Source organism: Rhinatrema bivittatum, chromosome 13 (genome assembly GCF_901001135.1).
Source record: "Rhinatrema bivittatum chromosome 13, aRhiBiv1.1, whole genome shotgun sequence".
Lineage (NCBI taxonomy): Eukaryota > Metazoa > Chordata > Amphibia > Gymnophiona > Rhinatrematidae > Rhinatrema > Rhinatrema bivittatum.
In genome coordinates, this window is record NC_042627.1 from 16936640 (window position 1) to 16964348 (window position 27709).

The 27709-nt window shown below is 43.6% G+C and overlaps 1 protein-coding gene across 4 annotated transcripts; it reads left to right on the top strand.

Annotated features, from left to right (window-relative positions):
• The first annotated feature begins 5107 nt into the window (after nucleotides 1-5107).
• Nucleotides 5108-24207, top strand: FAM219B (family with sequence similarity 219 member B). Of its 4 annotated transcripts, none has more exons than XM_029575175.1 (6): nucleotides 5108-5252; nucleotides 14163-14259; nucleotides 14956-15046; nucleotides 15496-15573; nucleotides 19455-19503; nucleotides 19776-24207. In XM_029575175.1, exons 1-6 carry the CDS (start codon nucleotides 5196-5198, stop codon nucleotides 19932-19934), a joined length of 531 nt encoding a protein of 176 aa, XP_029431035.1. In that variant the 5' UTR covers nucleotides 5108-5195; the 3' UTR covers nucleotides 19935-24207. The 4 variants fall into 4 exon arrangements, with proteins under 4 accessions (XP_029431035.1, XP_029431036.1, XP_029431037.1 ...); XM_029575176.1 differs by having other exon boundaries at nucleotides 19779-24207; XM_029575177.1 differs by lacking the exon at nucleotides 15496-15573.
• Nucleotides 24208-27709: the final 3502 nt, after the last annotated feature.

Below are 27709 nucleotides of genomic sequence, written 5' to 3' on the forward strand. Positions count from 1 at the left end.
ACACAGACATACATGCTCTCAATCACATACTCACGTGCTCCCTCACCTAAACCAGCTCTCAATCACACACATACTCTTTCACATGTACAGGCTCTCAATCATTCACATACATGCTATCTCACACACAGGATCTCAAACACACATGCTTGCTCATTCACTCACCCTCCTCTGAACTAGCGGCAGCAGCAGCCTCCTCCACTTCTAACTCTAAAGGCAGCAGCAACCTCCTTAATTTTCAGCCCTCGCAGAGCAAGTGTCCTCAAATTATACACGAGTCCCATCGGCCGTGGGGGTTGACCACGTTCTTCATTTTTCCCCGAGCTGCACTGCTCATTCCTCAGGCTGCGCCTCTCTTTTCTTCGGGCCGATGCTGCCTGCATTAGCATGGTCTCTTCTTCCTGCGCACGCACCCGCTGATCACCACTTCCTCTTCCGGGTCACGGAGGGGGGGGTGGGGGCGGGAAAAAGTGAGCATGCCAGTGCTGCTGACTCTAGCTCTCCTGCCGCGTTCTACCCGGGCTTTCAGCGTTTTAAGCCCGGGTGGAGTACCTATCTTGTTTGGGTAGGGGGAGCAGCTGGGTCAGTGGGGGACCGGGAAGTGTGGCAACACACCTGCATGTGCTTGGCGTCACACGGTTGAGAACCACTGTTCTAAACTGTTTGCAATTTGAAAATCTGTGATTTGCCAACAAAGTATTGGTCCTTAAAACAGGGCTTCTCAAACCAATCCTGTTGATCCCACAGCTAGTTGGGTTTTCAGGATATCCACAATGAATATACATAAGATCAGTTTGCAAAACTTGAAATACTTGGATAGGTTAAATACATCCTTCTATCCTCTTGATCTATGCCCACTTTGGGTAATACGTTTGCCAAATCTGTCTTTAAATTACTTGTGAATTTGATTAAATTTTCTGTTAGTAAAGGCTGTTTCTGGTCTCTTTTTTAATATGCAATAATTCACCCAGTGAAAAATTAATCTTCTCTGTAGACTAATTTCTAATGTATCATTTATTAAATTATTAGAGAGAAATGGGTGTTAGTTCAGTCTGAGAACTACATAGATGAAAACATTCTTGATATAGAACATTATGGGTTAAAGAAGGCACATGGAACTGAGACTCTCCTGTTATCCTTGTTAGATTATATTAGGAAAGATGCTGACAAAGGTATTTTTGGAGTTTTAGTCCAGCTTTATCTATCAGCCATGTTTGATATGGTTTGTCATTGTTTTTTAATAGATCATCTGCATTCCACCAGAGGTATAGGCGATGATGTATTAAATTGGTTCTCCTCGTATTTATCTGTGAGAACTCAACAGTGAGATTAGATGATACATAGTTCTCATTGAGGCCCATCGAGAGTGGTGTTCCACAAGGATCTGTCTTGTCTGCAGTTCTTTTTAATGTGTATCAGCAGCCATTTGGAAAACTGTCATCATTAGGAAGCTGATATGTTTATGCAGATGACATTCAGTTTTATTTTCTGTGTGAAAGTCCTGCTGTTCCTCTATAAAGACATTTATTTCTCATTGTATTGAATGTAATCCACTTTGAAATGATCCTTCTCAGCACCCTGGCACTTCAGGGGAGAGGGGAGGTGGGAAATCTCTGGACACTCTGACCTCAGGAGCCCCCTGGGAGCAATCCCCCATGGGTGCAGCTGAAAGCTAAGTGCCCCCCCCCGGGACCCACAGCCACCGCTCCCGATGACCTTGAAGCCCTCTTGTCCTTTGCTGCTCCTGCGGAGGTTCCCTCCTCACCAGATGCACAATTGGTACAGAGGGAACGAGAATTAAGCCTTGCTGATCAAAGCCCTTAGGCCCTGCATGCATTCATGGTTTCGGTGCCATGCCCAAAGCAGGAACCAAACGCAGTCCAAGTGCGCCTGACAGTAAAAAAGCACGCACACGTGTCAGAGACACCAAACCGTGCAGTGACATCAGCATGCGCTGGAGATCGGCCTCACAAAGAAAGTTTCTCCATCGGGGGAAAAACAGCAAGCTTCTCACCTTCTCCTTCTTGCTGACCCTGACAGCTCCTGCTGCCAAAATGCCCTGGTTGCCGAGCCGCCAAACACTGAGTCTCCCGATCTACCCTTTTTTTTTAAATTTAAAAACAACAAAAGGGTTACTTTCCTGATCAGAAGACTCTGGCTTGCAGGAGAAGACCTTAGAGGCAGTGAGAGAGTCAGACCCCTGGCTATCAAGGCCTCAGGAAGCAGTGGGCTAACAGAGGATTACAACCCTCTGGATGCCCGACTAAATCCGTGGGATGGTCCACAAAGATATCTAGCACGTCAGGGTGCCTAAACTCAACTTCTCCACTTTAATCTCCTTTCCTATTTTTATTTTTTTTGTAGACTGCAGGTTTGCACCTTTACCATCTGCCGGAGACAGAGAAATACTGAGGGACTGCAGGTGGCACTCTCAAATATGTAGCAGTGCCTCAAAGTTTTTAGTTCTCTGCCTCCATCTGCTGGTAGAGAGGCAGGAAACCACATACGGAACAAAAGTACACATAACAGTCCCTGCTTTGTAAAGAGCTCATATTCATAATATTACCATATATCCAGAACAGTATACAAACAACTGCAGTGAGTATTTCTGAGACTTAAGGTGGAAGGCGAGAAGAAGATTCACCTTCTTTACCAATTACAGCACTCCCAACAAGTGCACAGACCAATGGGTGTTTCTGAATGGCACTTCAGTAACAGAAATACAACAGTAGTGCCTGCTAGTTTCTATCACAAGGCTCTTTACAATGAATCTTAAATACCAAGCATTTGATCATTCCTCAAGCTTTCTTAGCCCACTTCTCATTCTCCCTCATCAGTATTCACTCTGTTGCACATCTTAGTGTCATCTGCAAAAAAAAAAACCTTTTTCTTCTAATCCCTCCACAATATAATTTGCAAAGATATTAAATAGAACAAGCTCAAGGACCGATCGCTGTAGACCATCATGATTTGAAGAATCATATTTATATATTAGCCATATAGAATGCCCTATGAGTCCATGTTATATAGTGTTTGTCTTAACGATGGACTCAAAATCAGTAGTCAGACCTCACCCTCACTACTATGATTTTACAATCTGGTTGAAAAAAAATGAATTGACTGTATATTCCCACCAGGCATGTATTGTATATTAGGATAAGTTTGTATGAAACAAAGATGGGTAAAATGTCTTAGAAACATTCAAATCTCATCTCCAGCCTCAGTAGATGTCTCTTGCTTGTAAGTGTTATTGCCTTGCTCTTTTAAAATGTATTATATTTTAGAATATATTTGAAACAATGATGGGTCAAAAATCGAGATAATGGATCTCAATCAAGTCAACCCAGATCTGGGGAGTTTCTACAAGTGAGATTTAAAAAATGATGATCCCAGATTGTGATATTTTGATCCATTAAAACAGGGCACAAACAGTAAAATCCATTTTATTGGGAGTGTATCATGTATTTCATCTTTTTGATCTATGAACCTCCATCTGCTGGAAAATCATAGTAGTGGAGGTGAGATTTAGTTTGTGAGATCTAGGTCCATCATTTCCAAAAAACAAAACAAATCACTATATAACAATCTAGTTAACGTTTTAGTCCCCTTGAAAGTTTTGAAATAAAGGTCAACAAACAAAATATATAGTGATTCTTCCATATGAAAATCTTCAGAGGAATAGCTGTGTTTAGACTAAAGTAGCAAAAATGACAAGAGGCAAGTGGCACCTTATAGACTAACCAAAGTATTAACGCATGAGCTTTTGAGGACAGAGTCCAATTTCTCAGATGCATAAATTGTAGCACAGTAAGTGGGTAAAATATAAATAAGGGAGGGGGGAATAAAGAACAAAGAGAAGGCACCAAATAAGGCAGGAGAAGACATGGAAAGAGTGTGTAAATAGGATTACAGTTTAGCCTGACAACTGAGGGACTTGTGAAAAGCCAGGATAATCTAAAAAACAGTTAAGTTCATAGATATCTGTATTGTGCCATGAAGCCACTGTCTCTATTGAGAGCTAGGGTGATGGTACTGACAGTCTCTAAGGAAAAGAATAAGTGGACATAATTCTGATATTAGACATGACAACATTCAGAAACTAGTAGGAGAACATTTCAGCCTTCCAGGACATTCTCTATCTGACCTTAAGGTTGCCATACTCCTATAAAGGAACTTCAATGAGAAAGTAGTTTGTCCCTTTGAAATTGTCCCCTTGAGAAACTGCTGAATTGGAACTCATCACCCTAGATTTGAACAGAGACAAAATGGCTTCATGGTACACTACAGCTATCTCTGAATTTAACTGTTTCAGATCATCCTGTCTTTTTACACTTCAGTTAGTTGTCAGTAGGCTGAATTATAAATCCTATTACCACTCTTTTCACACCCTGCCCCTGCCTTATACAGTGCCTTTTCTTTATTCATCCCCCACACCCATTATGCATATTTTATTCATCTACTTTACTATTCTTTATGCATCTTACAAAGTGGACTCTGTCCGCGAAAGCTCATGCTTCAGAACAATTGTTAGTCTATAAGGTGTCACTCGTCTCTTGTTATTTCTTTTGAAGGAAGTTTCAGCTCCTGAAAGCTAGTCCAGAAATAAACTGTTAGCTTAGTAAAAAAAAATTACCTTATATTTTTGTTAGTTGATTTATATTTTCTCTAATATGAATTCATACTGCATTCCATAATGCTAATGAATAAATGGGTTTCTCTAAACCATTACAGACAACGCCTCAAAAACTGAAAATAACCTTCCGAATTCCAACCCTCCGGAGTTGTCATAGTAACCACGGCGAAGCAGAAAAAGCGCAGTCTATTGAGCGCCATCTTCCTTGAATGGCGAAAAAGGACGGCAACTTTTCAGTCATCGCGTCCCCGCATCGCGTCTAACAAAATCCCAAAACCGTCCAAGCCCCTCACCACGCTATCACGTTTAAGATATGTCGACAACCTCGCCCGCTTGGACTCAAGAACAATGGCGGCCATAGTCAAGTCCCGGCTTCCTGTAACGTGACGCGACGTAATAAGGCGTGTGTCACGTGACTCGGAGGGCGCATGCTATTGGTGATTACAAAAAAAAAAAGCTTACGGGGTGAGGGGGTTGGTTAATAGAGGTGAACAGTAACAGGGCGTGGCTGTAGTGCAGGAAGAGGCCCGGGCGGTGCTGGACGAGTCCCCTCCGGAGCTCAGGGATGGAGCCTGACTCGAGCGGAGACCCCGAGCGGGGCTCAGGGGAGGGCAGCACGGAGGTAAGAAGAGGGAGGAGGCCAGGGGGCTGTTCGGCGTCCCGCTGGGGTCAGCTGGGTCCTGGCTGTGCAGGCCCTGGATGCGCTTTGCCGGGCAGCTCCGAGGGATGAATCTCTAAATCCGCTCTTGTGTCCGTGACGCTGCAGCCGCTTTAATCGCCAGGGCAGCGGGACATTTGGGTCGGTGCAGATTAGGGAGAAGCCCTTTTTGAGTAAATTGTTTTACTTTGAAAACGAAGGTGTAGTCTAGCCTCATGTACCTAGATGCAGTTTGCCTGCAACATTTGAATTGCGTCTTTTTATCTGCCCTTTCGTGGTACTGGCACAGAAAGTACTTAAGTAATTGTATTTTAAGTTTTGAAAAAAAAAAAAAAGTCAAATGTGTACTTGGAAGAAGGCTTTATATCTAAATTAGTTTCGTGCAAAGGCAAATTGAGATACTTAATGCTGAGCTAAATATATTTGATATTAATGAGACAAAGCGCATGTGATGGCTCTGACTGTCCAGAGTTACCACAGCTTTTGCTAAAGTGGACCACCCAAGTTCAAGTATCATATGACGGTCAAGAGACAGGCTGGGGAAAGAGTGAGAGAGACAGACCTTCAAATATCTCCAAGGCAGGGTGGAAAAATGAGTTACAAAAGTTAGGCTTCAGCTAAGACTTGTAGGAACCAGGGAAAATATTGGTAGTCTTTCTGGCGAGAAGAGCTTATGAAATCATCTGTGGCCTTGTTGGGTCATGTCAGGATCCATCCATCCCAGCATCCCGCCTCTGACAGCGGCCAGTCTGGGACACTCCTTGGCATAGTAATGGTTTAACTTAATGACTTTTGCTCTTCTATACTTCCTCCAACTTAATGTCTTGACGATATTGGAGGAACAGAAAGGACAGAAAGTGTGTGTGTGTGGGGGGGGGGGGGGTGCCAGCTGTCAAGTTAGACACATTTGTGAGGGGTGGGGGAGGGAAGTTGTAGTAAGGAATTTATATTAATGTATCTTGCATTTTATTATTTTGTAATGTGTTGGGTTTTCCTGCAGAAATGTGTAAGTTGAAATTATTACAATCAGGCTGCTTCCTGTGCACCCTGATAATTTCCCATTGCTGGGTTTACAGTTTGAGGGAGTGTCATACTTCAATAAGTTTATGCCCTTAGACAACTACTTCTCTTATGCATATTTCACTTTTCAGCACATTCATACACCAGATTGCTCTTTGATATATTGGAATTAGTAGTAGTATCCGTTATCTGGATGACTTCATGTTTGTAGGTCTGCACCCCAAACAGATTCTCAGTCTGTAAGGAGCTTTTCCAGGGTTTCCAGGCTCTGGTCTTTCTTTTCAGAATCCCCTGGCTGAGGATAGGTAGAGGGACCCATTGAGACCATCGTGTTCTTGAGTATCAAGGTTGACACTGAAAAAGGTGTCTTAAGCTCCTTAGTGATAAGTTGTCTAAACTGTTTGCCTTGGTTTAGGAGACTTGCCAGGCTAAGAAGATATCACTAGCATTTATGGTTGTATATAGTCAGCCTCAAATTCACAGGGAGTGATCCTTGGGGGACGTGTTTCTGCACAGCTGACCCTAGCCACAGTGGGTGTGTTCTGTGACCATCATTACACTTGTGTATGAAGATCTGGTAATGTGGGAATCCTTTCTTGCTAGCTTTAATGAGGTTTTAATTTGGCTGCCACCCCTGTATCCAGCAGTGACCTCGGCCTATTATAAGACACTTCCACCAATGGGCATTGGGTTTTTCTGTTTTGCTGTGGCTCATGTTGTGCTGCATCCTGGCCTGCTGCACAGAACATCATTCAGATGGGATGTGGTGAAGGCAGAAAAAATAATGGGATAAGTTAGAGGTTCCTCAGTTGCAAACAAGTGAAGGTGAGAACCTATGATTGATGTCTGTGGCATTGCCCCAGAAAGTAAAGTAAGCAGACTAGTTAATGTGTGTGGGTTTTTTTGTTTTTTTAAAGCATGGCTCTGGAATTTATCCTATTGCATTTTCCCATAACCTGACCAGTGGCTGTTATAAAACATACAAGTTTTGCCAAAAGCATGTTTGTTTACACCTTTGTAATCTGAAGCTACAAAGGACTTGTTTGTAAGCTAATATTCTAATGTGCTATAACCTGCTTTGAGTGAATTCTGTATGCAAAAAAGTCGTAGTAAATCTAAGTAACAAATAGTTATTGCTACCTTTCCCTATGTTTTTTATTTTGACTTCTGCACATATATACTCTTTTTAGCTTGTATTCTATATAAACAGGTTTTATCAGATGGTATTGAATATGTGTGTTATAGTTTGTGGTTCTACCCACTCCTCCTCCTCGGTGAGGGGTAGTAGTATCAGGCATTTTTACTTTTGAAAGTTTGTTGCCAGAGGCTGTGGTTAGTGCAGTTAGTATGGCTGTGTTTAAAAAAGGATTGGATAAGTTCTTGGAGGAGAAGTCCATTAATTAAGTTGACTTAGAAAATAGCCACTGCTATTACTAGCAATGGTAACATGGAATAGACTTAGGTTTTGGGTACTTGCCAAGTTCTTATGGCTTGGATTGGCCACTGTTGGAAACAGGATGCTGGGCTTGATGGACCCTTGGTCTGACCCAGTATGGCATGTTCTTATGTTAAGTTGATGAGGAATTGGGGGAGGGGGAAAAATAAAGTTGGCAATTTTTTTCCCATAAGAAATGCATTGATTGGAGGAGGGGTTGAATCAAGGGTATCTAGAATGTTACAATTTCTTTTGTTTTTTAGTGTTGAATTCCTTTTGGTATACACTCTTGTGGTCTGTTGCTTATGCTATACAGTGTGCATAAATGCTTTTGTTGTTTACTTAATTGTTTTAAGAAGTACATTTTGTCAATTGATATTCGTATAGTTAGCAAGTCCACAAAATCTTCAACGTGAAGAACAATCAATATGCAAAATAAAACATTAAAGACAATTTAAAATGGAAGACATTTGAAAACAAGTTAAAATTTTACTTTTACAAAACAGCCAAGCAAACTCACCATTAAGTGTGATCATAGTCTGAGTAGGCACTGGAAAACAAAAGTGCTTTTAACTATCTTTCAAAATATCAAAGTCTTTCTCACGCCTTAATTCATCTGGCAACTCATTCCATTGCATAGAACCTACAACAGAGAAAGCCCTTAAACGATTTGCTTGAAACTTTCATGCTGCAATCATAAGAGCACACATTTAATTCTAGAGAAGTGGACTGCAGTGTTCTCTGTGACTCATAATGGATGAGTTTGTCATTTAGGCAAAATGCCTTATGTAATAGAGTAAAATACTTAATGAGTGTTGGGCAAATGGTATGCAGCGTCGCTCTTTCATATGCATAGTTAGTCTTTCCAATACAACCCATAGCTAACCCTCACTGCAGTGTTTTTATATCAACTGTAAAATCCTGATCAAATATTTAAGTGTATATCTATCTCTCCCCATCTTTCATTCTCCACCAAGGCTTGTACTACTACCTCAAAATCTAATGGTGATAGAATTGTCCTACGAAGTCAAGCCAATTTTAATTTATAAAAAGCTGTTTGCTATTTGTTTAACCTGACTTTTCATAGACAGCTTGGTGTAGAAAGTAATTCCAAGATTGAGTCTTGTCGGAGAGGCCACGTTTTCACCCAGATGAGATTGTATTCAGAGAGAGAGAGAGCACTATGACCCAGCCAAAGAATGGAGGCTTTTTTCTGAATTCAACACCAGACAATTATCTGTTAACCACCTCTTAACAGTATCGAAACACCAAATGAATGCATCATGAGGAAATTCTTCATTACTATAGGGAATGTAGAATTGAATATCAGCATACATTTTGAAAATCAAATTCATTGATTCAAACAAAACACCCAAGAGCTGAAAGATACACATTAAACAGGGCTGCTGATAATGCGGAGCCTTGTGGAACTCTGCAGTCATTTGGAACAAAATGAGAGGTCACGCTGTTCTAAATCACTGGATACTGCCTTCCAAAAAAAAAATAATTCTAATCAATTCAGTGCCATTCCACCTACACCTAAGGCTCACAACTTAATTTCTCATCATTTGTTAATTACTATGTCGTCAGATGAGAAATGTTTGCACTAACGTTCTGTCTTACAGTAATCAGGCTATGATATATACACACAGTACATAATCTAAGAGACACTAGCAAAGTTTGTCCCATGGTATTTCTGAAACCCATATTGTTGCATGGTTAAAATATTATCCTCCAGAAACTCATCCAGCTATTCAAATGCCCCTTCTCCAAGATCTTACTAAGCGTACTTAGGTTAGAAATGGATGGTAATTAGATTAACAAGATCTTTCTGAATAGAACAGACCACTGCACACATCAGAGAAATAGGCACCACTCCATGGGCCAAAGACATATTAACAATCTGAATAATTTGTTTAGCAAAATATCTCTTCCTTTTCTATGTACTTGTCTTTTTTTTATTATTATTTCTATTCTGCTTTAGACATTTCAAAATTACATTTGGGTAGTACAGATATTTTCAGAAAGAGAAGCATTGCTAAACTAAGATTGGTTAGAAATGTCCATGGGTTCAAACTACCCAATTAGGTATCGTATTAGATTAATCAACTGTAATTATCAATGTATTATGGTGCTAACCTAGGGGCCGATGCAATACAGCAAATGCGTGTGAATGAGCCTATTAGCTGTTCACTCCCGAAGCAAGAAAAAAATGTGCGTCCAGAAATTAACGCCTGCCCTGAGCAGGCATTCAGGCCGATTCAGTAAAAGTCGTGGGAGAGTGGGCGAGCGCCCGCTCTCCCGGCGCACGCACAGGCCACTCTCCTGTGCGAGCGATTCAGGGGGGAACAATATGAGAGCCCATGGTAGAAAGGCGCTAGGGACACTAGCACCTCCTTTTTGACAGGAGTGGCGGCTGTCAGCGGGTTTGACAGCCGATGCTCAATTTTGCCGGCATCTGTTCTCGGACCCACTGACAGCTACAGGTTCAGAAAACGGACGCCGGCATAATTGAGCATCCATCTTCCGACCAGCAGGCCGATTTTAAATTTATTTTTTTTAAATTTTTAATAAATTTTGGGGCCTCCGACTTAATATCGCTATGATATTAAGTCAGAGGGTGTACAGAAAAGCACTTTTTACTGCTTTTCTGTACACTTCCCTGGTGCTGGCAGAAATTAACGCCAGCCTTTGGGCAGGCATTAATTTCTGAAAGTAAAATATGCGGCTTGGCTGCACATTTTACTTTCTGTATCGCGCGGGGATAACTAATAGGGACATCAACATGCATTTGCATGTTGCGGGCGCTATTAGTTTCGGGGGGGGGGGGGGGGGTTGGGCGTGCGTTTTCGATGCGCTACTACCCCTTACTGTATAAGGGGTAAAGCTAGCGCGTCAAACGCGGGCTAACAGTGCGTTCCACCGGAGCGCACTGTACTGTATGGGCCTGATTAATTGCTGAGTGCTCCTTAAACTAGTACAGAAAAGCAGAAAAAATTGCTTTTCTGTACTGCCTCCTACTTAATATCATTGCAGTATTAAATAGGAGGAAAAATGAAACAAAAATGCTGGCAGTTGGGCGCAGGAAACGGACGCTCAACTGACAAGCGTCCGTTTCCTGAACCCCCTGGGTGTGCGGCATTTAGGAAAACCAACGCCGATAAACTTGGCATCTGTTTTCCTAACCGGCAGACGGCCGATGCCGATCAGGTTCTCGTTAGCAAGGAGGCGCTAAGGCGACGCCCCCCCTAATTTAAATATTGATGGTGCCCCCAGGAGGGACGCCTGGGGGCGCGTTAAAGTAGGTGACTGTTTGACACCCGCTTTCTGCACATAATTATTGCATCGGGCCCCCTAGAATGTGAAGGTTGCCACACAGTGTGTGATTGTTGATCAGGAATGTGAAGGTTGATAATGTAAACCGTTGTGATCTTCTTTTGGAACAATGGTATATAAAACACTTAAAATAAATAAATATTGGCAGGACTTGAAAACATACCCCGAGGATTACCAGGCAGGAGGAAAAATAACTCGGTAGGGATTAAAAAATACAGCCAGGTCTTTAGACATGTAATCTTTGTACGGATCTTTGGCATAGGTAATTGCTGGAAATTGACCTTTTTAAAGGGTAGAGAGAGGAATAAATATGATCAGGTTTGAGGTTGTTTCAGAGAATTTTATGGACTAGGATGAAGATACTTCCTGTATAGTTATGAATGTTTTGCATGGATTCAGTTTCTAACATAAGCCACTGGTAAGGTGTTGATAACCTAATGTCTTGTATAGTTTGTAAAGGTCTACTTGTATGCTGAAAAGTTAAAAATGTAAAAATACCTCTAAAACATTCATTCAGGGATGAAATGCACTTCCATTCATTCCTTTTTTTTCTGTTAACAAACAGGGCTGAATTAGCCACGACATGGGTGATGTCATCTGGGACACTGAAGGGACCTCTCGCTCATAGCTGCTAGAGCTTTTGCTGTACTGAGCGCGTGTGGAAATTCCTGCTCAGGCATTGCCTTGTGAACCCTAATTTTTTGTTTTGTTTTGTTTTATCTGAGCACCTGCATGGACATGTACCACTATCTCTCTCTAGAATGAAAATGAAGACATGGGGTAATTGTTTTGCTACACCTACAGTTTAATTTTAGGCTTGGATGTGGCCTGCACAGAGTGGCAGTTGGCTACCCTAAAACTAAATTAATTGCTGGGCAGATGGATGGATCATCATGGACTTTATTTGCTGTCATTCACTATCGGGCCGATACAGTAAAGTCCGCGGGAGAGGCCACTCTCCTGTGCGCGCCATTCTCTATTCAAATGAGGCCCGGTGGTAAAAAAACAGGACCGGAGTGGCGGCTGTCAGCAGGCTTGACTGCCAAGGCTCAATTTTGCTGGCGTCTGTTCTCGAGCCCACTGACAGCCACGGGCTGACTTCAAATTTTTTTTTTTTTTTTTACTTTTGGAAACTTTTGGGACTTCCGACTTAATATCGCCATGATATTAAGTCGGAGGGTGCACAGAAAAGCAGTTTTTACTGCTTTTCTGTGCACTTTCCCGGTGCCTACTTTTGGGTAGGCGCAAATTTCTGAAAGCAAAATGTGCGGCTTAGCTGCACATTTTGTTTTCTGAATCGCGCGGGAATGCCTAAATATAATAGGGCCATCAGTGTGCATTTGCATGTTGTGGGCTCTGTTAGGTTCGGGGGGGTTGGACGCGCGTTTTCGGCCCCTTACTGAATAAGGGATGACGCTAGCGCGTCCAATGTACTGTATCGGCCTGCATGTTACTTATGTCTTTTAAAGTTGCCTATAGCGACATCATGCTACAGTAGAAAACACTTTTTTTATTAGCTGCCTTGGCAGTCCGTCTGCAGCACAGACCCCCAGTTTAACATGAACCTATAGTCTGCTCTTCTGTGCTGTCATAGTTTTAATACAGGCCTTGACAAATCTTTGGATCGAGGCACCAGCCCCAAACCTCTGGAGCCAAGGGATGAGAGCCCTCTCAGCCGCCTCGACAGACCCACTGAGGGTGAAGAATTTGAGAAAGGGAGGGGAGAAAGGAGAGACAGGTTCAGAGAGCTCTCCAGCTGCTGGCTCCTAAGGAGAAGTGTGTGTGTGTTTTTTTTGTTTTGGGGTGTTTTTTTTTGTTTGAGGGGGGTGGGAATGGGGAAGAAATCTCCCTAGGTCCTAATTTATTAAGGCTGTTTTCCTATCCTATGTCTGGGGGAGGGTAGAAGAGGGGAAGCTTATTAAATCAGGTCCATTATGTTATTGCTTCCCCTGCCATCCACATAGGCTCATTTTCCTCACCCTGTGTGTGTGTGTCTGTCGCTCTCGCTCTCTCCAATTAGTCATGCCAAAGCCGGCCTGATCCATCCCCCTGCCTGGCTGCTGCTGGTTTGCTTCTCCTGCAGCCTGCCCCATGATCTTGCCACCTGAATTGACATCCTTGGTGAGCTTGAGCCATGGAGTGCCTGGACGTCCGGGTCAGTCTTGCCTTCTGAAATCTCACGAGGCCAGTGCAGGAGTTCAGGTACTACATGGCTGAAACTGACTGTGCAGTGCAGGCCCAAAGGAAACAGCTGTTTATTTCCTGGCCTCAAGTGGAACCATTCAGGACAGGAAAATCCTGGATGCCCTGGCCAAATTTCTAGCTGCAGTGTGATCTGGTGCCCAAGATTTGTTGAGCCCTGATTTTAATACTCCTCTGAGAGATTACTGCTAAGCTATTGAAACGGAGCATAGTAGTAATTTTTAATTGCTAAACTGTACAAAGTTCCAGCAAAGTCATAGACACTAACAGAAGCCGTGAGCAAAATGGTGTGGTCAGGTAATGATGGGTAGATTAAATTTTCTCTTGTAGCAGGACATGCAAGAACCAGGTACTTTCATAACAAGTGCCATCTTCTAAACTACTCCAACTTATTTTTTTTAAACAAATGTGGGAGAGTGATATTAAGTACATGAGGAGAAGATCCAGGAAGAGTAGAAATATTTTGCTCATGTTCCCTTTGAGGAAGAGAAGTATATATTTTTTTAAAAATATATATCTGTAGCCCACAGATCCAAATATCTTGTTCTCAGCAGGATATGAGAGAGGTTTGTGGCATTTCAGACCATTTGGGATTTGTTTGAGCCTTGGCCCACCGGCGATTCAGCTCTGGTTGATCTTATCTTTGTTTTGCTTTGCTTTGGTTGGCCAGTACAGGCTTTGCAGTCACCAGGCTAAAGGTGGAGTTTTGCCCCCATTAACTCTTGGAAGTGCAGTGGGCAGGATCTTACTGGCTATAGGTGCTCCAGTGGTGGAAGAAATGTAACTTTACCAAAGATTTATTTATTTTTAATCATTCTCTATATTTGACCATGATATCCAAGCTGCCACAACCATTTTTTTTTTCATCTTTCCATGAACAGCCTGTAAGAAAGACCGAGAAGGCAGAAAAGGAGAGTCCTGTGGTAAAACGGGGACCGTACATCATGACCAAAGCTCCCTCTATACACACTAAACTGCGTAAGTGACCGCTCGGATACTCCTCATTGGCGCTGGTAATTGTCTCTCTTCTTACTTGCCCTTTCTCAGTTGCTCTGCCATCCCTCCCACCAGCAGAAACCCTTGGAGAAGGGTTGAACAGGTCCAACAAGAAATCTCGAATAGCCTGAGGTAACAAAGGACCTGCCCTTTGTCTTGTGCAATGCCTTTCCTCCTTGGCTATTGTTTGGATATATTGTTGAAGGGGTTTGCAGGTCTGTACAGGTATCTTATGGAGCTAACCTACGCATGTCCTCTTAAGGAAGAGAGCAGAAAGCTTGTTACAGTAAAGAGTGAAGCTAGGAGCAGGGAAGACGTGTGCATCCTTTTTCTCCTAGCATTATGAACACTGTAGGATTAGTTGGCCCAATGTTAATTTGGGTTCATTTGTGGCAGTCATCAGCAACCAGGCTGTCTGAGTCAGAATGTGATTAAATGGGGCAGGAAGGTAATGGCACTTCTTGAGGGTGGGAGACAGGTATGAGGGTGGAGTGCTGGGGTGCACTGCCTGGAACTGGATGATGTTAAATCGCTTGAGGGCAATATTATTTGAGGTGCTTGGAGGTATTGGCAACCAGAGTGACAAGAGCTTGGACTGTTGGGGGACAACCTTTGGCATGGTGGGTGTGGACTACTCAGCTGTAATAAAGATTGGTTTTTTTTTTGTGCTCTTTTTAGAGAGGCACCGAGAAATGGCGAAGGCAGCACTGAGGAAGAAAGGCATGCTGGGAGGAGCCATCCTGCACCAACCAAAGCCATCTACCAAAAGGTGTGAAAGAATGGTGTTTGATCAGCCTGTGCTTTGTTTTGCAAAATTGTATTGCTTTCTGCCCAAGGAAAGTCTTAAGTCAGCTAATGAGTCAAACTACTCGGCAGGAAATAGATGACCCTACCTACTTACTAATTGGACAGGGAACACAAGCTCATCATAATCCCAAGCTGGTATTTCATCTGGACAATAACAGTGAAAATATTCAAAGCCCCGACTAGCAGAGGGTATAGCTAATAACCTTCGACTGCTCTTTCAGATGGTTTATAACCTTAGGCTCACAGTTTATCTTAACCCTCTCCAACCCAGACAGTCAGCCTTGAGGTAATCCCTTTTATTTGGGGATCTTGGATATGAGAGCTGCTTCTAAGGCATAAAACAAGCTTGTGTTTTCAGTGGATATTTATAGTGTGCTGCAGCTTCTGACTCACTGCTGTATCCTTTTCTAGGTCAGTAAAGTTTAATAAGGGCTATGCCGCTCTGAGACAAACATCAGATGAAACTCTGGTCTCTCTGGATTCAGACAGGTGAGATCTGCTTGTAAAATGTCCCACTTTTGCAACCTTCTGTTAGAATAAGAGTTTATGTAGAAATTTACCTCCGTAGACGTCACAGCACTGTATACAGGCTCCATGGCATTCTCCCAACCCCAGTGTGGCCTTTCAAGATATCAGCTGACCTGCCTGCCAGGCAAGTTAAGAGTGGTGACTTCTCAGACTCCATCTCCTTTACTGTATAAAAGCTTTTGTCAGATTATTGGATAGTTCTTCTCCCTTACTTTTCAGAGATAATTGTTTTGTGCTATGAAGCCATCCAGTTTTGGGGGTGTTTTCCCCATATTTCTCAAGCATGGGAACCACAACCCATTCTCCTGTGCATCTGACAGCCTTGGGGAACCCATGCATCAGTCAAGCCATGGGGGCTTCGTAGGGCATTCATTCTGATACTTTCCTACTTTGATAGTATTGCATTCTGCACCAGGGCATTCACCTTCTCTGGCAACTACAGCTTATCAGTCCTGTGAGGTTTTAATAAGTGAAATCAAGAAACCTATTTTCCTGAACCATACCCAGATCAGTCCAGAAAAGTGGGTTGTGGAGTCGGAGAACAATTAGAACTTTGGGGACTGCTACATAACCGAGTGCCACCTGCAGTCCCTCGGTATTTCTCTCTGACTCCAGCGGGTGTTTAGTTTTGAGTTTAATTTTTTGGTTTACGGTCGCTTCCTGAGGTGTTAGGCACCTTTGTGGGCCATCCCTCAGTAGAAGCCGGGCGTCCGGGGAGTCAGGGTTTTGCCTGCCACAGTTGGGTGTCTGACCAGAGGCTCCTGGCTACTCACCACCGTCTCTGCTACAGCTGCTCCCTTGTCTCCTGCAACAGCTTTTCTCTGTCTTGATAAAGTTAGTTTAAAAAAAAAAAAGAGCCGTTTTCACTGCGGCTGACTTGACAGTCTTCAGTGCTGAGGTAAGGAGAGGTGCAGGAGGGACCGGGTCTTCTAAGGCCGGCCGGGGAAGCTGTCAGCAGTGTTCCCCTCAGCTCCCGGGGCTCCGGGTCGTTTTCTGAGGGCAAGGGTGAGTTTCTCCGTGTGCCTCGTTTACTGGGGGCTTTGCGATTTCACTATAGACAGGCTCCTTTCCCGCAGCACGGCTGCACATGTCTGTCTTTTTTTTTTTTTTTTTCTCAGCCGGTATTCCCGCAGCACAAAATTTGTTTTTTTTTTTCTGATCCTGCCTGTCTGACTGAAACTTTCTCCACGTCGCGGCTCCGAACATTTCTTTTTTTTTATTCGCGCCCTTTTCTATTTCACTTCAGACTATCTGCGCGCTGCTGCGGATGGGACCGAAAACAGGATCTCAGGCCTGCCACGCGTGTGGGTCACGCGTGGCAGGGGTTAGATGGGGCCTCCTTATGCACAGCGTGTTCCCCCGGGGTTAGAGGGCTCTTCAGGGCTTCTTGCCTTCGGCTTCGTGGGAAGAGGATTCTCCATGTTCTAGCCCCAGTGAGGGAAGACCTCACCAGGGGAACTGATATCATCACCCCAGCTGACTCTCCAGTGGGGGAAGGGGACCCAGAGGGGTTTTCCCCAGAACTTGTCCTCCTTATGCACCAGGCTTTCCTGGCAAGGAAACGCTCGGCGGTAAAGCGGCCAGGTCTCCTGGGGGCAGGTTCAGACCCGCCTGAGAAAAGAGGTCGGTGACCAGAATTGCACACAGAATTCAAGGTGTGGTCTTACCATGGAGCGATATAGAGACCTTAACGTTCTCTGTTTTATTCAACATTCCCTTCCTAACATTCGGTTTACTTTTTGACCACCAGAGCACATTGATTTTAATGTAATATTTACTATGACATCTAGATCTTTTTTTCCTGGGTGGTAACTCCTAAAATGGAACCTAACATCGTATAGCTACAGCATGGGTTATCTTTCCCTGTATTCATCACCTTGCACTCGTCCACATTATATTTATCTGCCACATGGACGCCCAGTTTTACAGTATCGCAAGGTCATCCTGCAATTTATTACAGTCCACTTGGGATTTAACTACTCTGAATAATTTTGACTCATCGGCAAACTTGAGCGCCTTGTTCACTGTACCTCTTTCCAGATCATTTATAAATATATCAAACACCATTCCCTGAAGCACTCCATTGTTTCAGTCTGGATATATGGGTTTACTGCTACTAGCAGATGGAGGCAGGAGACACCTTCTGTGACTTCATCACTGGTTGTTACCATGGTACAGCTCCAGCAAAAGCCACTATTCTCTGTCTCCAGCAGACGGCAGGACATATTCATCTGATGCAGCAGGATATTTGTCTGCCAGGTTTGGGTTTATTCCTTTCCTTGAGTATTTACTGTTTTGGGCCAGGTTGCTGAAGATGATGCTCCACAGGTATTGTAAGGAGTGGACCTGCTAACTTTCACTGGGAAGAACGCAAGATCTCTGCAGAACCAGATGACTCCTCTCTGGTCTTTCCGGCTCCCTGAAAGGACAGATTTCTTCCTTTAAATCTGAATGATTGAGAAGAGGACTTACTTCCTGGAGTCCCTTAATTGACCACAGTTTCTGTTAGCTGTGCCCACTACCAGGCTCAAGTAGCCCAGGGACTGGAGTCCGGAGGAGGCCTGAAGGTCCATCAGCAGGCTGGAAACCAAAGCCGTCAGGTTAGCATTGCTTCGCTTCCTGCCAGTGGTGAAGGGAAGCAGTCTGTTCTTTCAGACAATGTCTCGGTTGTGGCTTACATCGACAAGCAGGAGGCACTTGTAGCCAAAGGTTGGCCCAAGAGGCAGGTGCCCTGTTCAGGAGTGTGGAACATAATCTACTAAAAATCACAGCATCTCACACTGTGTGACTGGACAATGTTCAGGCTGTGTCTCTATTAGTAAATGTGACCCTTTTTCCCTTGAGGGACACTACCTTCTGAGACAGGCCCCCATCTTTTCTGAACAGGCACTTCTGGTTCATATGAACCAGCATCAACTTTGTGTCCTCCTTCCAGCTTTAGTTTGAAATCTACATATAAATGTGCTATGCCTTGTACACCTTCTGCTTTTCCTCTAGGCCTTCGGCATTTGGCAGTCTCAAAACCGTGCATGATGGCTTGCATATGTCAGATAAAAATGAGTAAATGGATATGCTGGAGTGTGCATTGGGAAGAGGATCTTGTCAGGGTTTAGGCTGCCACCACCTCATTGCTGTGATCTTCCCACTAGTAAAACAGATGCTAGCTGGTGCATATGCAGAAGCAGTGAACTCTGGTTTGACAGTGGCTAGACAAGAATACGGTGCTCCGATGTGCGAAGCCATGACAGGGCACGTTGGGAAATCCATCTGGACTGCTGAGACTTTCTCCCAGGGCAAATCTGTTTGTCCAGTAGCCCAAGAGCAGAAAGGGCTGACTGGGGCTAAACGTTTTTTTTGCCTCCTTTTAGCCATCTACTGGGTTTAGTATTTGCTAGTTTCCTTGTAAAAGAAGACATCTTGTGTCAGGTGTTCAGTGGAAAGCTGCCATTTATCTTTCACATACTTGGCACACACACACCTCATGTTGTCCTTCCCCCTTCCCGTGTTGTGGAATGCTCTGCTGGTAACTCTTAAGGATGTCAAATTACCTGACGTTTTGTCAACATCTGAAAACCTGACTATTTAGTCAATTGGCTGCCCAGTCGCTTATGATGATGATTTCCCCCCTCCTTTTAGAGTAAGGTGAGTTGGAATGATTTGACAGGGTTCAGGGCTGGAATATTCTGGAGGCTTTAATATTATCTATTGAGGCTGTGCTTTTTGGATTGAGGCGTATACAGTTGTTAGGGGGTGGGGGTTGGGCCAGATGTTAGAGATTTGGATGAATCTCCCATTAGGTTTGTTATACTGTACTCTTGTACTGATTCTTTCTTTTCTTGTAGTGATGGAGAAGTGGAGTCGAGATACTCCTCAGGTTACTCCTCTGCAGAGGTAAGTCCTGATTTGTCATCCCTGCGGAGTGTTCCTACACAACTCTGCTGGATTAAGTGCTGCTTGAGGCATTTGGTGCCGTAGCTTTTCCACCTCCATGTTCTACAGACCCAGTCCTGCGAATAATTTGTGTACCTAATCTCATTTACTACATCTCTCTGGACGGTTTCAGTAGTTACTTGCATGCTTTTGAGGGCAGCGACGGATAGATGTGCTGACCTGTAAGCCCCTTGCTTCATCACTCTTCATTGATGCACGCTGTCTGCTCTCAGCAGGTGAACCAGGATCTGAATCGTCAGCTGCTGCAGGATGGATATCGCTTGGATGAGATCCCAGATGATGAGGACCTGGACCTAATTCCCCCCAAGCCCATTAGCTCTGTGTCCTGCCCCTGTTGCTTTGGGGACTCCCCCTCCTGCACTGTCCAGTAGGCGTGGTCTGGCTGGGCTTCATTCTGTAGGTCAGCATCCCCTATGGGGCTCAGTTACATTTTATCTTTTTTTTTTTCCTTCTGACTGCCTGCCCAAGGGCACAACGTTAAGCTTTGCACCCTAGAACCAGCCTTTCCAGAGGTCAATGGATAGAGTTAGAGATCGGTGGTGCACTGATCCATGGACCCTAAGCTAAGGACAATGTGTGAATCATCACTCGATGCTTTCCCAAGTCTCTTCCGCAGCTTGGAACTCCACACGAGGCTGGAAGAGACCACATCCATTCCTATGGAATGTCAGATAATGTAAAAATGGGGGGAGAGGATTAATGGTGGTGTCTTGCTTGAGGGCACCAGGCTGGCATGTTGGACCCCTACAGTAGTGTGCACCAGTGTTGTAGGCTGTCGTGGTAGGAATGCTGTACTTGTCTGTTGATCAGCACCTAAGCAGTTTCACTTGCGTCACCGATCTGTGAAAATCCTTGCAGGAGGCGCAGAGGCGCGCATGAATTATAAATGTGGTGAAAAGCACAGCTTGTGCACGAGACGCTTGCTTTCTGTTTGGGTGATTTATGTGCAGTTGCTTGCATTAGTTGAAAACCTTTTTTTGATCCTGCTCCTTTGTGCTTCCAGCTTAGTTGGAACCATCCCATGTACCCTCCTTGCAGCAACCTATTTTTTTTTTTTAATATCTTCTAACACGCTTAATTTTTACCCCATCTTATATTGCTTCTTCCCACCAACTTATGTAATCTGATCATTGCTGCAAGGACCACTGGGCCAGAGGCCGTGCACTTTTTCCTGAACCCTACAATCGTAGGTCCTGAATCCCGTCACAGGGTGTCACCATTTTAGTAATGATCATGACCCTTTTTCACCCTCCTCCCAGAGCTGCAAACTCTGATCAAGCCAGGAACGTTTTGTGTGGCAGTGCACAACGTTGCCACTGAGTCATTGAACTGGCTCAGGTGAAAGCTTTTTTTTTATGCCTAGTAAGTTTTTTGTCGCTGATCAGCATTGCAGAACTGGAATTTTGTAAGACCTGAATATGCAGATAACACTCATTTCCCTCCTTTTGCATGTCTGAACTGCTGTCATCTAAATCGGACAATTGTGATTTCTCATTTCAAAATAATGTGCCTTGATCTGCCAAAGCAGAGGTCTCGTACAAGAGTGTAATGTGCTTAAGGTGACAGTTGAGATCAGACATTAGATCCTCTAATCTCACTAATATACTAGTGAATGCTGCAGCAGAGAATGGCTTGGGATATGCAGACATCTGACTAGGTGGACTGTACTCTCACTTGTGTAAATATGTGGATCTGCACGAGATCTCGTCAGAAGGTCTAACGTGACTATTCTGCTCCTGGTGTTCTCCTCTTGGCAGGGGACTTCTTCCTGTTATAGCTATCTTAGGTGGATTTTGGTATTTATATTGCACTTGTGTATAGGTGAAGCTGAGACACCAATCTGTTTAATATTACACTGTTTAAATTCTCCTGCAATTAGGGGTTAAAGTCCATAACACCAGAGATCAGCTAAGCCAATTTAAACATAGTGCACTGAGATAGTAAATGGAGAGGGTGTAGGAGAGAAGTATTGTGTAACATTTTTCTTGGATTCAAACACTGAGGATATTTGTAGTCCTTTTGTCTGTTTTTTGTTTGTTTTTTTTTACTTCTGAAAAATTAATATAAAAGCAAGTTTTGTTTTTTTTTAATGCTGGATTTCAGAAATAGAGTAGCCACATGCATATAGCAGTGAGGTGTGCTGCTTACAATTAATGAAATGTCAGTTTTGCCTCCAATGCTACGCCTATACTAAGTTTTTGGATATGCCTTTATCAGGACGCATTGGCTGAAAAACTTGAACGTACAGCGTGGAAAAGCCAATCTTAGGCTACTATTGCCAAAAGGAACTTCATACTGTGCAATGCTTTCCTTCCTTTCCTTTGTGTGTCCACCTGCCGCCTTAAAACTTAGCACCCAGAGAAACCTAGGATGTTGAAGGCTGCAGGGCCTGACTTGTTGCACACATGCTGTGCCCTCTTGGCGTTTTCAGCTGTACGGTCAAATTAGTTGCATTTATATAGGTGTCTCATTACAAATGGGTTAGCAAAAATATATTTATTGTATTGCTGTAACTTATATTTTATACTTTGATAGCTTTTGTGCCTTTTTCTAGATATGTACTGCACTTTCCAGTATTGAAATCTTGCCTCTTAACCTTAGAAGCTTGGGTAGCAGAACTTGTTTGTATTTTAGGTCTGATAACATGGAACCAAGTCTTGGACATTCAGATGAAGTAAGCAGTATGGCTGCAGCATGTTGAATTGTCAGATTTAGTTTCTTTCATTTAGTGCAGTGCTGCTTGCAGTGTATGAGGTAACAATCTGGAGTACTGCCTACAGGAACATGCATGTGTCGGATATGGTGGGCTGAGAGCAGCAGCAGGATAACAGCCAGGCTGCCAAAGGAAGACTGTTCCAATATGGTAGAGCAGCGGGTATGAACCAGGGTTCAAATGCCACTCCTTGTGACCTTGCACAAGTCACTTTCCTCTCCATTGCAACAGGGGATAGGGAAATATTCTGAAAAGCGGAACATAAATCAAATAAATAAATGCGACTTGGTTCCAGAGTCCATTCTGTTTTAGCGCTAGCCTGCTCTTCTGGTGTCCTTTGTGTATGTTGACAAATAGGCTGCCGCAGCTATGGGGGGAGTCCCTGTATCAGACCTGATTTCCCTCCCCCCACTTGTGTGGCCATGAAACTGTTTACTCTATATGTAAAGAAACCCTCGGCAAGAATGCAGTCTGTTACAGAACTGTTTAGCTTAATGACCTGTTATGTTCTTGGCTCTTGATTTAAACACTATTGGACTTCTTTTAATGTGAAAATTCCGGTGCTGCTTATTAAACAATGTAAATACACTAGTCCTTGGGTGATAGCTGGGTGTGTGTGTGTAAGATATTTAACACAGCTAGACACCTCATCTTTAACGATACTTGGCATACAGTGTTGTCCGAGTTCAGCTTGCAACCATGGAGTCTGGAGCCACTACTTCTCTAGATGTGACCTTCAGCTCCATTGGAGGAGAGAATAAGAAGGCTGTATATGTTATGGAATCTAGAATTTACTCTTTATGTAATGACTTTAAAAGTACAGAAGATATTTTATAACTTTGGTATGGAGAAAACACCTTCAGTTAGCACTCTGAAAAGTTTTGCTACCTTTTTGTCTTGAAATAAACTGGGGTGTTATAGTCCGGTTATCCCATACAAAATCAGGTTTTTCATAATCTCCTTTCTCATGATTTATATTTATAGATTTAGAGATACTTGCTTAAAACAAATAGACACTGCTGTAGACCTCTATCGAGAGCTGTCGACAGTTTTAAGCAACCTGCGTCAAGTACATGCAGGTGGGGATGGTGGTGGCAGAAACCCCTGCATATGATGGGGGTCTGGTTGACGAAAGCACACTGCTGCTAAAGATTAGATTGAAGATACTGTTTAACTACCTAAAGATGGCTTGTATTTTCCTGGCATGAAGCTTTTTCTCTGACAAGCAGTATGAATTAGCCATTACAGAGGGGTGACATTTCAACAGCACTAACAGAGCCAGCTCGCAGACGCAGTAAAAACTTTACTGACCATGCACGATGCTGCTTCGTGAGCACCTCACTCTTTCTTCATCTGAGCTACTGCACGGACATGTCGTGCTTAAACTTTTTTTCAGCTTTGGCTTGTTGCTGCCTCATTGCACTTCTGTTTTCTTTCTGCTTGCCTTTTCTGTTCTTAATTTGTGTGTGATTTTTTTTTTTTTTTTTGTTTTTAAATATGAGCCTGACGTTCAAGGGTCTGTGACTATGGGTGCCAGATGTTCATTATGCACCCCCATCTGTTGCTGCCTGGGCCCGGACTGAGTCCTCCATCTACTACAGCTGTGGTTGAATGTTCCTTAGGGTGCAGCAGCACTGCACTTAGAAGTTGGAAGCCCTAAGGATGGTGCTGGTGACCAAGAACACCAAGCCATAGAGTGCAGCTGAACAATGTGAGCTTATCTAGGAGTAAGGTGCCATCTGTTTTTCATTGCAGGGAGTCTAGGCAGGAATCCTCTCCATCTTTTTCCCACATGCATGGGAAGGGTTTCCCATTCCACCGCCCATGGTCCTAAGTCCTGGTTCTACCTTAAGACAGGCTTCTGTGCCACATTCAGTCCCTGAAACATCAGATGAGGTGCTAAGAGTGCCCAAACAGCATGAGACCCTCCTTTGGGATCACCCCCCCCCCCTTGAAGCCAAATAAAAAGCAGTTGCGGTTGCTGCAGAGCTCTACAGAGTTGGGAGATAACTTAATTGGCACAGATCTCCTTGTGCTGAGGACAATAGAAGGGAAGAGAACATCAGCCAAAGGCTCAACAGCAGAATTAGCCAAATCGCCAGGATCCCTTTTATTTTGAGACCTGCTTTCAGTAGGGGGAAGGGGTCAGTCTTTCCTTCCAGAATAGCTCTATATCTACAAAGATTGGTGGGTCCTGAAAAACGGTGGAGTGTGGCTACCACTTATGCTTCTGTTATCCTTCTCCACCCAACAAACTTCTTTGACTTAACTGCAACTGGAATTGCTGTGGATCAGGAGGCTTATGCACATCTCCAGTAACCCTGCCCATCAGAGGTTCTTTAGATTTGTGGTGAAGGACCTCCTTCATCCTCTCTCCAACCCTGAGAGTTTTCACAAAGTGCCTTGCAGTAGTGGTGGCACAGCTTCATTGGCAGGGAGTCTGTGCATTCCCATACCAGGATGATTGGCTAGTGATAAGTTCAACCCCATTAGATGTTCTGGAATCCCTTGGCTTCTCCAGTCTCTGGGATTCATGGTCAACTTTGCCAAGTCAACATGATTCTGGCTCAAAGAATTATGTTCAAAAGAGCTTAAATAGGCTTCTTTCCGGAGCAAGTGTTGCTGAGGGGCCTGTAGGATTTCTCCATCAGGACAATGTCAGCAATGTTGGCCCTGGTTCTCCTTGAACATATGGCTGCTGCAGTGCATATGGTTTCATCTGACTTGTCTGCATTTGTGGGACCTTCAAAACAAATGGGATCAACTCTTTCAGCCTTTCTCACCAAATCTGTGGCACTTCCCCCTGCCCAGGATGAGAGCATCCCTTCAGTGGGGGATGAATCAGGCAGTAATAAAGAGGGCCCCTCAATGCACGTTCCACTGCATCAAGTGATTCTATATACCAATGCCACCACCAAAGAGTGGGGCATACACCAGCGAGGCATAGAAGGATTGGGGTACCAGTGGATGCTCATCTACAAATCAGCCATCTGGAGCTGCACACCATCTGTTTAGCTTTAAGGGCTTTATCTCGCCTTATTTTAGGAAACAGAATCGTGATCCAGATGGACAACTGAGTGGCTATGTTCTACATAAACAAGCAGGGGGAGGTATGGGCTCCAACGCAATCTACCAGGAGGTAATAGGACTAGGGGGCATTCCATGAAGTTAGCAAGTAGCACATTTAAAACTAATCGGAGAAAAAAAATTTTCAGCATACAAAAAGCTCTGGAATTTGTTGCCAGAGGATGTGGTTAGTGCAGTTAGTGTAGCTGGGTTCAAAAAAGGTTTGGATAAGTTCTTGGAGGAGAGAAGTCCATTAACTGCTATTAATCAAGTTTACTTGGGGAATAGCCACTGGGTGTTTGGATAATGGCCAGGTTCTTGTGGCCTGGTTTCACCTCTATTGGAAACAGGATGCTGGGCTTGATGGACCCTTGATCTGACCCAGCATGGCAATTTGTTTTTATGAGGTCATCTGCATCTTGTCATGGGCAGGTCATCACAATGCCCATTTTCCAAGAATCTAGAATACATTGGTAGACCAGAATTTTACAACTACAGGAGTTATCCATGATCACTTGATCTAGGGACAACTTGTTTAGTTGCTGGAAAAGTCAAGTAATTGATCTTTCTGTTTAAGGCAAGTAGATCAAAGTTCTGCTCCATGCATCTGAGCAGCAACAGATCATCTTCTGAAGCTTTTATGCAAGACTGTAGCATCTGTATATTCTGTGCATGCCCACAGATTCCTCTCCTCACCAGGACCATCCCAAAGATACTTTGAGATAATATGAGGATTATTCTTATAGATCAGCCTAGCCACGGTAAATGTGGTAATGCTATCTTGTCCATCTATCAATTCAGTCTCAAGTCCCAAGTCCTCATCACACAGAAAGGCAGACTCTGCCATCAGAACCTACCAGTTGGCCCTAATAGTGTGGATGTTGAATGTGCAGTAATCTCCTCCTTGCTCCTTTTTAGAGGTAATGTGTTCTACCTTTTTTTTTTTTTTTTTTTTTACCAGGAAACCTTTAAATAGAAGATCCTATAGCTTCAAATGGAAGAGGTTTATGACTTGATTTAGGACCAGCTTGTTTAGACCCCCTTCTCATGTAACCTGAGTGAATAAATACTAAAGCAAGTCCCTTTTGTCCTTGGGCCTTAGCTCCTCTTCAGTCAAAATTCATCTCGGTTCCATTGCAGCAGATCACTAGCAGATGGAAGGACAGCAATCTGTCTCCTCCCCCTGGTGTAGACTCACGAAACTGGCATTCTAAACCTCTGGTCAGTCAACGTCTAGTGCCCTGGACCTCAGTCTAGTCTTAGCTTATGAAACCTCCTTTCAAACATTTTGTTGGTGGACTTAGTTTCTCACTTGGATGATGTTTCTTGTGCCATAACTTTGGCACAAAGCATGTGAACTACAGCCTCTGGTTTCATATTCATCATACCTGTAACTTTTTTTTCAATAGGGGGGCTTTACAAACTCATCCCAAGTTCCTTCTGAAAGTAGTGTCTGCTTTTCACATTAAGGCATTGTGCTACTTACTTTCTTTCCAAGACCACATGTACACAGGCTCTTCGCTCCTTGGATTGTAAGAGTGCCCTGTATTACCTAAAGGAGTCTCAACCTCACTATCCAGTTTCTCCACAGTCTTTTGATACTAATAGATTGGGAATGGCAGATGCCAAATCAACTATTTAATGGACTGTATAATGCACGGTTAACTGTTGGGCTTACAGATTAGACTGTCAAGTTCATCAAGTGAGAGCCATGGTGACTTACAGTGGGGCCACTTCTATTGAAGACATTTGCAAAGTTGCTGCTTGATTCTCTTCATACCTTCATATTTCTATGTCCTACTATTGTCTAGACAGCATGTCCTGAGATGGTAACCTTTTGGATAAGCAGTACGGTGTAGTCGCTTAGTCTACTTGGTGGGGCTGGGTTATCTTTTAAGCACTTGCTTCTTCCACTGTGCAATTCTCAGCTTGGGACTCTCCATGTGTAATGGCTAATTCATGCCTGCTTGTTGACAGAGAAAGCAAGTTTTCTTACCTGTAGGCGGCAGGATGAAATAGCCATATATAATTGACTCTCCAGGGAGGTGGGTCGGTATTACTTTGCTAAAGCTTAAGCTCTTCGAAAGACTGAGGGGCTGAGAGGCAGCATGCTTGGGAAGTGCTGCACGTGCTCAGTAAAGTTCTTACAGAGCTTCAATATTTGGGACACCATCAGCGTGGTTGGCTGATGTCACCCACATATAATGGCTAATTCATCTTGCTGTCTGTTTACAGGTAAGCAAACTTACTTTTTTTGATATTGATTTTATACAATAAAGGCAGAAGTTGGGAAAAGCCCTTCTAAACTCAAAGTGACAAAGCATGGCAGGGAGCCAGTCTCCTGTTAAAAAAGCAAATGGGGGTTAG